Here is an 11,433-nt window from a genome sequence, read left to right as displayed (position 1 = left end):
AAAAAAAAAAAAAAAAGAATTGGTCAATATTCAACCACTTCAGGAGGCAGCATATGATCAAGAGCCAATGTTATTGAAGGAAGAAGACCAACATGCACTGAAAGCACTGGCAAAAAACAAGACTCCAGGAATTGATGAAATACCATTTGAAATGTTTCAACAAACAGAAGCAGCCCTGAAGGTGATCCTTACCTATGCCAAGAGATTTGGAAGGCAGCTACCTGGCCAACAGACTGGAAGAGATCCACATTTGTGCCCATTCTAAAGAAAGGTGATCCAACAGAATGTGGAAATTATTAAACAATATCATTAATACCACACACAAGTAAAATTTTGCTGAAAGTAATTAAAAAACAGTTGCATCAGTGCATCAACGGGGAACTGCCAACAATTCATGCCAGATTCAGAAGAGGACGTGGAATAGAGATATCATTGCTGATGTCAGATAGATCTCGTCTGAAAGCAGAAAATACCAGAAAGATGTTTATCTGTGTTTTATTGTCTGTTCAAAGGCATTTGACTCTGTGGATCATGACAATTATGAGTATCATTTCAAAGAATGAGAATAGCAAAACACTTAATTGTGCTGATGCAGAACCTGTATATAAGCCAAGAGGCATTCATTCAAACAGAACAAGGGGATACTACATGCCCTAAAATCAGAAAAGGTGTGCATCGGGGTTGTATCCATTCACCATACTTATTAAATCTTTATGCTGAGCAAATAATCCAAGAAGCTGGACTATATGAAGAAGAAGGTGGACACAATCTTGCTTGCTGAATGTGAAGATGCCTTGAATCACTTACTGATGAAGACCTGCGATTACAGCCTTCAGTATGGATTACATCTCAACATAAAGAAAACCCAAATCCCCACAACTGGACCAATAAGCAACATCATGATAAATGGAGAAAAGTTGAAGCTGTCAAGGATTTTGTCTTACTTAGATTCACAATCAATGCCTATGGAAGCAGCAGTCAGTAAATCAAATGATGTATTGCATTAAGCAAATCTGCTGCAAAAGCTCTCTTTAAAAGCTAAAAAGCTAAGATGTCACTTTGAAGATTAAGGTACATCTGACTCAAGCCATGGTATATTCAATTGCCTCATATGCATGTAAAATATGGACAATGAATAAGGAAGATTGGGAAAGAACTGATGCATTTGAATTATGGTGTTGGTGAAGAATACTGAACATTTTATGGACTACCAGAAGAATGAAGAAATCTGTCTTAGAAGTAGTATAGTCAGAATGTTCCTTAGAAACAAGGATGGTGAGAGTTCGTCTCATGTACATTTGACTTGTTATAAGGAGGGGCCAGTCCCTTGAGAAGGACATCATGCTTGGTAAAGTAGAGGGTCAGCAAAAAAAAAAAAAAAGGAAGACCCCCAACAAGAAGGACTGGCACAGTGGCTACAGCAATGGCCTCAAACACAGCAACAATTGTGAGGATGACACGGGATTGAGCAATGGTTCATTCTGTTGTACATGGGTTAATATGAGTCAGAAGGTACCCAACAGTACCTAATAAGCACCATAGCTTTAATTGAAGATACTTCTATCAGAATACTAAAATGGTCAAGTACACAGTGTCAATTTCTGTTGTTGTTTTTCATGCTGTGACAGTTGGAGTACATATGAATCCTCAGCAGGTCAGTAGTTATGAATATAGTTATATCCTATATTTTCTCTAAGCTTAGAATAGCCAAAAGCAATGTAGTGAAATAAAATAAGTAAATAAAATAAAATAACTAATGGCTCACAGACTTCCCTAAACCGTTCTGGATCAGGGAGGGAAACACGGGTGCTCACTCATAACAAGGAAAAATCAGCTATTCTCTGAAGCACTGCCCAGGAAGTCCTGCCCCACAAGAATGCCTTAATCTTTAGGAAAAATAAAGCCCCATCTTGGAAGTCATCATAGTGCCTTCTTTCAAGAAAGAAAAATAAAAATATTTTATCTTATGAATATTCAGAAATCTTTGATATCATCTTACTTCTTTTAGTCCACGGCAGAATCGCTCAAATACTCTCTTCATATTGCCTCCTTTTTCCATAGAGATTACCCTGGTGTGGTCTTCCTCATTTATCCAGATGAGAAATGTCTTGTCATAATTATGCCTAATGAATAGAGAGATATGGTATTGAGTGATAATTGCATTTACTTCAACACATGAAAAGTCCCATTATCTCTGTAGCATGATTGCTGCATTCCACTTTCCTTGTTTCCTAGTAAGCTCTTATTTCTTGATCTCTTGAACAAGGAACACACAAAAAATGTTACCCTGACAGAGTGGAAGATAAAAGCAACTCCAATCATTGAAGAGGTCACATTTTTGCTCAAGAAGAAGAGAATCCTCCTAGTTCCTTAGACTAGGATGATAATAATTCAACTATGATAACATTTTTAGCTTTGACACTAACAACAGTATTTTCTCTCTCTATAGATCCAACCAAAACCTTCTGGTATATTTGGGGGGCGGATAAAGTTTTACCTGAAGTTCAAGATATTAGAGGTGCAGAATATCTCATGCATGTTTGCTATTAACGTCTACCTATCCACCTCCATTGAACAGCTCCTCATGGACACTTTTATCTCAGCTACTTCAGGTACAGTCTTAATAATCTATCAAGGCATAGGAATCAAAGCTGATGAAGATTGCTGGCCAGGATGAAATACATGTACACTAGATAGCAATTCGTCCTTTTAGGGTTTTGCTTGGGAGCTCTGGTAGCATAGTGCCTAAGGCACTTGACTGCTAACCAGAAGGCTGGCGGCTCAAACCCACCAGCGACTCCTCAGAAGGAAGATAGGGCAATCTACTTCCATAGTAATACTGCCTTGGAAACCCAAGGAGAGGCTGCTATGAGTCGGGTCCGACTTGACGGCACATAACAACAACAGGGTTCTGCTTAAATCCTTAATATTTGTTTTCCTGTTTCCACTATTTTGTTTTATTGTCATGAAACAGATTCTTTGTAAGATCTCAAATAACATGAAGCAAATTTTTTTTTCCTTTAAGAAGCAATCTTTTCTCTCATGCATAGTGCATGCATATACACTTTAGAAACATCACAATACTTAGGAGCGTGCACATACACACACACACAAACACACAGCCTTTATGTACTCTGTTTTTTTCCTTTAGCTCAAGCCGGGCATGCTGTCAACTGCAGTTCACGGCAACTTCAGGTTAGGACAAACCAGGCAGTCTGAAGGAGAGCAGCTGCACATATAGCAAATATGAAACTGCTATGTTCATACCAGATTCCCCTGGCATCTGGCCAGTCACGGGCCATCCCGGCACATGTTAGTAAAGGGGACACTGGTTTATCAAACAGAAAGTGGTCCTGTAGGCCAAAAGGGACAAAGAAGAGAGGAGAGATTGAGACAAGACAGGACTGTAAATGCTAGGTGGCCAATTTTCAACTCACTAACAAGGTCTGCCACTCCTCGGAAGGAAGCAATGACTTCTGTAGTGATACTGCCTTGGCAACCCAAGGAGGGGTCACTATGAGTTGGGTCTGACTCGACGGCACATAACAACAACAACAACAACAAGGGCTGAGGTCTCTTAGGCAGTGGTTCTCAACCATGACTGCCCACTCGAACAACCTGGGTAGCTGTATAAAATAACAAAACACTCTAGTGTCCAACTTCTGCCCCGCCCTCCAAGATTCTGACTTAATTATACAGGGTGTAGCCAGGGCAACAGGATTTTTTAAAGTTTTTCAGGTGATTCTAGTGTGCAGGCAAGATTGACAATCACTGACTTGGTCCAGACAGAAATACCTGCTCACCACACCACTCTGGAGTCTACCCTCAGGGCCATGAATGAGGGGCCCTATTCTGAAAGGTCTATTCTACACAACTGCCATTCTCTCAAATTATTGGTTCATTTCTTATTATCATCCCTTTCATTAAAAAGGACTAGAAATATAAAATGATACCTATAAATAAAAATTGCTAGCATTAATTTTATGTGCCAGGCTCTCTGCTAGTTGCTTTTACAATTATTTTCTGTAATTCTTATAATAATCCTATGAGGTTAAGTATGAAAAATGAGACTGAGAGAGATGAAACAACCCATATCACACAGCTAGTAAGTGGCAAAGCTGGCATTCAAACTGAGACCTGTGTGACTTGCAAGCCTATGTCTTTAACCATTAATATATACTTCACATGTCAAAATCAATGTCAAGACACTGATATTTTCTTGCTATATGTACAGTACTCTCTCTTGCATAGATATATGCTTACTCCATAGTGAGACATATGAATACCATATATTTGAATATGATTGCACCTATACCTAGGTATGAAATCAAGAGGGCATAGGGAGGGGAATCTTTATACAGTCTCTAAGTGGGAAAGGCTGGCAACTTGAACCAGGACGGGCTCAGGGACTGCCACTGCTCAGAAAGCACAATGTCCTTTAAGTTGGACTCCAGAAGTGACTACCTGATGTTTAGTTGGGTTTGTTCTGTAACAGGGCAGGTGATGTGTTGGCCTGTTGGTCACAGAGACCAGGAAACTGAGGCCCATATTATCATATAGCTGCCCTGATTGATTTGAAAATGGGGCTATCTTGTGACATTTACATCTTTGGAAATGAAAGGAATTTATTTCTGTGTTTTCTTGGAGTTTAGTTAAAAGTTCCTTTTGAACTTTCTGTTTTAGCAGTGGTTAAGGGGAACTGCCTCGGAAACCCAAGGAGGGGTTGCTATGAGTTGGGGTCAACTCGACGGCAAATAACAACAAGAAGGGGAAAATAGGAGCTCTGGTGGTGTAATAGATAAAGCATTTGGCTGCTAACCAGAAGGTCAGTGGTTCAAACCCACCAGCCCACAGAAGGAGGACTGGGCAATCTGCTTCCTTAAAGATTTACAGCCTTGGAAACCAACGGGGGTCGCTATAAGATGGAATCAACTCAATGGCAGTGAGTTTAGTTTTGGCTTTTTGGAAGGGGAATATAAGGGACTTGGGTGATGTCTACGCCAGAATGAAAGAAAATTTGCTTTGGTGGCAGGACTTTGTGGAGGCAGCAGGAATCAAGAGCAGGAAACCCAGAAGCTGGATCCAACTCCAGTCAGGGCAGCTCTTTCACCTGGAATTTCCTTTCCAGAATTTCCTTGCTTTCAGGGCTTCCTTTGGGTACAGTAACGGAGAACTTCTCACTGGCACAGGCAGGATTTCCACGTCCAATTGTTCCTGTTTGCCAGCAAGCAAGGGGATCCTTCATTCATTCCCCCCACCCCAGCCCACCAACTCCATTTTGCCGGCTCCTCTGCAGGTTTTATCCACCCAGCACTTGCACAGCTCGAAAGACTTCATCTTTCTTTCTTATGTGGAAAAACATTGGAAAGGTGCTTTTCGGAGCCTGGTTGAACTTCAAGCCTGCTCAGACTTCAGTGGACCCTGAGAGCACAGAAGGAGGCCATACTGCATGGCTCATGACTCTAGGTCCAACCTGGCTCCTGGCATTCCATGAGCTGCAGTACATTACTTACATCGATAAGCCGTTGCTGGTCCTGCTCCGTCATCTCGGACAGCTTGTAGTAGCGGCCTGCCAGGTCCCCCTTTAGACCCTCCAGGGCGGTGATGGCCACGTTCTCCACCTCCCTCCTCTCGGCCCGGGTGCAGGCAGGTGGCAGGCTCAGCCCGCGGATGCTGCGTCCTGTGCGCACCCGAGATGACAGCACGTATCGCTCGTCAAACTGTCCTTGGGTGACCTGTGGAGCACAGTGAAGGGTCACTGTGGGCCACCTTCAGACCCACGCCCTGCCACCGCCGCCAGGAATCCTGGGGCCCTCAGGCACTGTGCACATTTGCAACACCCATTTGCTCTACAAATTCTGGAACCTTGTGGAGAGGAGGGCTTTGAGAGAAGAAAAGAGCAGAGCTTCTTTATACAGGACAGTCTTTACTTTTTCCCCCATTAGGAGTTCGGGATGAAAAAGGAGCTGCTTTAGGAAGGGCAAAATTCTCAAAGACCACCAGTACCCTATGAGTACTTGTTAAGGAAAACAAGACTTTGGGGCCTTCCTAACCTTCATGTTGGCCCTCCAGGGAGTATGGTGTGCTGGGGAAGCCAGATTTTTTGGGGTGGGTGGATCTGAATCAAGGTGTGTAGTAGCCCTTCTCTCTGGTTTTCTTCACCTTGAGTTCTGGGGTACCAACTTCATGGAAGATATCCAGGGAGGTTGGGACCAGCCAGGAGCCTACCTTGGAGGCATCCAGATCCGTGGGGTGCTTCATCACCCTGGGGTCATAACCGTTGTGCCTCAGTTTGATGACAGGGTCAAAAAGGTCAGCAAACACCTGCAGGAGGGAAGATGCTTCTGTTTCCTCTTTAGTTGATTCACTTATTATTAAAAGACCTTTCCTGTCACTTGCCCCTTTTAATCTTAATGGCTGAAGTTGATGCCCTCCTTCTCTGAAATTCTCAGTGCTACTATGTAGAAAATGGGTATGAGAGTGGTTTGGTGGTTAATAATAATATGAAGAAGAAGAAACTTATGCATAAACAATCTTTCTCCTTGGTAGCAGTCAGGGCCTCTGAACTCTGTCATATTAACTTTCTCCCTAGTGATTCTGCCAAGCTGGCTGCCTTCAGACTGAGCAAGAAAATCTTGTATTGAAGAACTCAAAGGCTTCTCCCCAATGTTCTTCCTTTGTGGGACAAAAGAAGCTTGAGTTCCAGCTCGAGATCAGAGTCTAAGGAGTTTTGTAGTGAAAAGGGAAGAGCTGGTTCTGGAGTTTAAGCAACATAATACATTTGTGAGAAACCCAGCTGCCAGAAGAAAAGTGCACAGCAACAGTAGGAACAAAACTGGGACCTGTGGGGATGTGTCCCAGCCTGAACTCTCAGCAAAATTTAATTAAAAGGGACATCAAAGATACCTTTTAGGTAAATGAAAGTTAAGAGAAATCATAACAGAATCTGAAAACTTTGGGAGCCACGGAGTTGCGGGGACGGCTTTAGGGCCAGGGAACTGGCTCTAGTCAGGGCTCTGCTATGTGAATGAGCCTGCTGCCTGATAGTTCTCGGTGGCCATTTCCCTCTTCTCCATGGCTGCCTTCAGCCCCTGCAGCAAAAGGGTGAAGAGAGAGTGGGACTTGAGGGAGGGCCAGAGTCATTTGCTATGACATGGGAGCTGTTCTTTGTGGAGTTGGGTCAGGGGTGGCTCAGCTCAACTAGCAGCAGACCATCCTGTCCTTCTGGGCCAAGGATACGTGTACTGTGATCATGAGATTTGTCCAAGAGACCTGATGAAGTCCCAAATCTGGGCTACAATGGCTATCTAATCAATAATAGATAAGGGAATTCCAAACTAAAAACACATTGAACCATCCCCAAACTAAAGGCTCCTCAACACAGCCTGGCCTCAAAAAGTTAGCTCCTAATGCCTTGTCAGTGAACACATATTAATAGTTTTCCTTTTCTTTTTTTCCTTATGCAGCCCTTCCCCTTGACAAGCTTGAAGAACACCATCATGCAACTGATTCCTTCGAGGGGAGATATACCAGAGCAGCAGCAAAGGAATCTTGTCCCTGGTAAACTGCTGACCTCATTTTCCAGAAAGCATTCTAGATGGTGTGCTCAAGCTGACTTCTCTTATGGAATCCCTTTCTGAGAAGGCAGAAAGTTGGCCTCGAGCAGGGAAGGACTCTGGGACCTTGCACTTTAATCACACCCAGAGCATACCCCTGACTCTGGAACCAGCTGCCAATAGGACCTGGCAGGAAGTTTTACCTCATAGGATTCTTCATCACCAGCCACCATGCCCACCGTCTTAATGAAGGGGTGGCCAGGGTTGTCCACTCCAGTCTGGATACACTGGTCCAGAGTATAGCCATTGGGTGTCACCTTGTTGCGGAGCTTTGCGTAGATGGCTGGAGTGAGGCACTCTGCCATGCAGTTGTTGTGTTTGCGTAGATCAGGATAGTCAGCACTGTAGAAAAGAGGCTTTCAGTGAGCAGCACCTGAGAGAAGGGGGCCTATGAAAATACTTTCCTTTTCCTATCCTTCATCCAGGCTCCCTTGAGTCAGTGGGCACAGGGATACTTGGCTACAGCTGCCCAGGAGTCCTGAGCTAAGCAATATAATTTTTTTTTTGTTTGTTTTTTTTAAACAGTCCTCATGAACTGCTAGAGAAAGGGACCTGGCCCAACCTAAGGATCCCTATGATGCTGGCTGCAGAAGCTCACAATTGTGGCTTATGTTAAAGGAAGATAGAGTGAAAACGAGTGGAAATTAAACCAAAATCATATGCAGACTTCTCCTTCCTCTTCCCAAAAGTTTTGGTAAAATACAACAGCCACATTGTTTCCCTTACAGTTGAGAGGACAGAAACCCTGAGGTGGAAGTGCATAGAAATGTATTCCTGTATCTGTTCTCACTGTAGAATATAAATTCCATAGGAGCAGAACTTTTCTTTATTGAGAGCACTGCCTGGCTATTGAAACAAGTGCTTCATAAATATCCAGTGAATCAGTACATATTTCATGTGGGATATGTGTTATATGGAGAATAGGGAATTCAGGAACAATCCTCAGGAGTTCCTGAGGTAGATGGTAATTGTCAGGGATTCCTCAGAGGTCCTGATTCCCATAAGAACCAGTGTCTTTCCTTATCTCTTTCATCCAGACCTGCCTATGTGGAACCCCTTAAAACCAGCACTTCATGCACAGTGTATTCAATGTGTGATGTCTCACCCTGTCAAGGTTCTAAGGGCTGAGAAAACATGTCCATCTTTGCCCCCATTATGTCACTCACTTCTCTACTTCCCATCTCTATGTTCTTTAATGCTGATATTTAAAATTGTCCTATGACATCACATTTGCAGCAGGTGGTAGATCTGTGAGGGAGGCAGGGGTCTGGAATCAAGGTTCCTGGGTTTGCATTTGGTTGCATTAGCTGTGTAAACTTGAGTACATTACTTAATTTTTTTTTCATCACAAAAGAATGTTAATATGAATCAAATAGATATTCCCTGTAAAGTGCTTAACACACCCAAGTGCTTAAGTCATGTTACCTATTAGCTACAATTATAATTCAACTAAAACTGCAAGCTCCCAGACAGGAATGATGACAGTAGAATTCCTTGTCCTCTCCACAGGTCACTGTGCATAATGAAATCTCAAAAATGGTCATCAATTTGACTCAGTCATCTTCAAAAGCAAAAGGAGAGATCCTTGCTGACAGTTTCCAGAAGGGAAAAGCGTATTCCTACTTGGCATCTCAAGCTATTTTCAAGCCAAGAGGGCTCACCTTGGAGGGAAGAGCCTGTGCTGCTCCTGGGCCGCAGCACACACATTCTTCTGGTTCAGCAGGTACCCAGTGGTCAGGGCACTGGTGCCCAAGGTGGCAAATAGCAGAGAAGCATTGCGTCCAGTTAGCAACTTAGAGAAGATGCTGGCCATCCTTCCTCTGGAAGAGTGTCAGGAAGAGAAAGAAGCTGAGTTATGCAGGCTGACTATAGGGCAAAAGGTAGACATCAACAGGCAAGAGAAAGAACTGCAGGATCCCACAACCCTCTTTTGTTTTCATCTTTTTTTCCCTTTCACACTGATTGGGAAAATTGGGATTATTTTAGACATTGTGAGTGTCTAAGCTGCCTGATGTTCATGCTATTTTCTCCACTGATGAGGTATGGGGAAAACAAGCAAAACGAGAGGATTTCTACTTTTGCTTGTTTGAAGGATGAGGTCCTCTTTTGGACCTTGCCACTGCACAACAGCTAGATCTTGAAAAAGATGGATTTCTGGGCTCTGAGAGGTAGGGGAAGTTTCTGAAGACCATCTTCCTACTCTGCTCCCCTTCAGTGAGCTGACATTAGAGCTTTGAGTAATAAGGAAGAAGGTTTGAGTTACTGAAGGGGAGATGCCCATCTGAGCACTAAGGTCAGGATGCTGGCAGCAAGATGGAGGAGCTGAGGTGGGGATTAGCACATCAATGGGGGCTGGTTCAAAATCAGGGGGTCCCCATCCTCCAGGTCCCAGTGAAGCTGACTCCAATACCCTCTGAGGAGAGTATACAGGCTAGGCCATGGTTTGCTATAGATTAAAATCAAGCGACAAGCTCCCAATCAAAGATTACCAAGCACACAAGAGGTAATATGATTGAAAGTCAAAAGAAGAAATGACCACAGGTTTAGACTTTCAGAGACAGAAGACATGGAAATTGTCAGACAAGAATAAAGATTACCTCTATGCGGAATGTTTAAAGTATTCAACAATGAATAAGCAATAAGAGACTATTACGAATGACCACTAATTTTTAAAAGTTTGTGAACAGCCATCTAAGATGCAACTATCAATCAGTCTCTCCTCATCCACAGCAAAGAAGAGTGAACAAAAGAAAAGATGCAAGGAAACAATTAGTCCAAAGGACTAACACACCTTGCAAACCACAGCCTTCACTACTTGGAGACCAGAAGAACTAGATAGTGCTGCTCAGCTACCACTACTAACTGCCCTGATCAGGATCACAACAGATAGTCCTGGACAGAAATGGAGAAAAAAATATGTAAAACAAAATATAAAAACATAAAAAAGACCAGGTTTACTAGTCTAATGGAGACTAATGGAGCCCCCAATTGTGGCCTTTAGGCACCCTTTAAGCCTGGAACTGAACCACCCCTTGTGATCAACTTTCAGCCAAACAATAGACAGGCCAATAAAACAAATATTAATACCAAGAAGGAATGCACTCCTCCCTACAATCAACCATACAAGGCTAAAAGGGCAGCAATTGCCCTAAAACAAAGCTCAGAAGTCAAGAAGGGGCCGGAAAGACGGATGAATGGAAATGGAGAACTCAGGGAGGAAGTGGGAAGAGTGGTGTTATTTTGAGGGGATTGCAACCAGTGCCATGAAACAAGATGTGTATAAATTGAAAGCTAATTTGCTCTGCAAACTTTCAAACAAATTACAATAAAAAATAAATAAAGGAATTCTACAACCTAAAAAAAGAAAAGAAAGAATGGCCAATACCAGATATTGGTCTATGTCAATCCCCTTCCGAGAGTAATGAAGAGCTCCAGAAAGACCTCCATTGACTCTTCATGGCCTTCATGTGTTACAGGTGACACTAACATACACCTCTTACTCCTGTATTATCTGCTTCCACCTCTGATTACTGAGCAGAGAGGCAATGCTGTCATGTATGAAGTTTACAATAGAACTCACCAAAGTTAAATAGGATTTGCCCAAATTCTTTCCAGGCAGTGTGGGGGGAAAAAGTCATGGATGTATACCAAAAAGAATTGAAAAAGTATTCATACAGATATTTATATACCTATGTTCATTGCAGCACTGTTCACAATAGCCAAAAAGTAGAAACAACCCAAATATCCATCAGCAGATAAATGGATAAACAAAATGTGGTATATCTATACAATGGAATACTATTCAGTCATTAAAAAG

At 42.8% G+C, this 11,433-nt stretch overlaps 1 protein-coding gene across 1 annotated transcript in view; it reads right to left on the bottom strand.

Annotated features, from left to right (window-relative positions):
- The window catches only part of CKMT2 (creatine kinase, mitochondrial 2), a 17,423-nt gene extending 7,994 nt beyond the window's left edge, over nt 1-9,429 (bottom strand). Inside the window, exons 1-6 of the mRNA XM_007943467.2 lie at nt 9,278-9,429; nt 7,760-7,958; nt 6,229-6,324; nt 5,514-5,735; nt 3,268-3,353; nt 2,000-2,123 (exon numbers count right to left, since the gene is read on the bottom strand). Of these exons, the coding sequence (XP_007941658.1) occupies nt 2,000-2,123; nt 3,268-3,353; nt 5,514-5,735; nt 6,229-6,324; nt 7,760-7,958; nt 9,278-9,429 (879 nt within the window). The remainder of the gene's footprint in view (nt 1-1,999; nt 2,124-3,267; nt 3,354-5,513; nt 5,736-6,228; nt 6,325-7,759; nt 7,959-9,277) is intronic.
- Between the last annotated feature and the right edge of the window lie 2,004 nt (nt 9,430-11,433).

Source organism: Orycteropus afer, unplaced genomic scaffold (genome assembly GCF_000298275.1).
Source record: "Orycteropus afer afer isolate SDZICR_OR568_19922 unplaced genomic scaffold, OryAfe1.0 scaffold00107, whole genome shotgun sequence".
NCBI lineage: Eukaryota > Metazoa > Chordata > Mammalia > Tubulidentata > Orycteropodidae > Orycteropus > Orycteropus afer.
The sequence above is the reverse complement of the archived record's forward strand: the minus strand, read 5'-3'. Positions and strand labels throughout refer to the sequence as shown.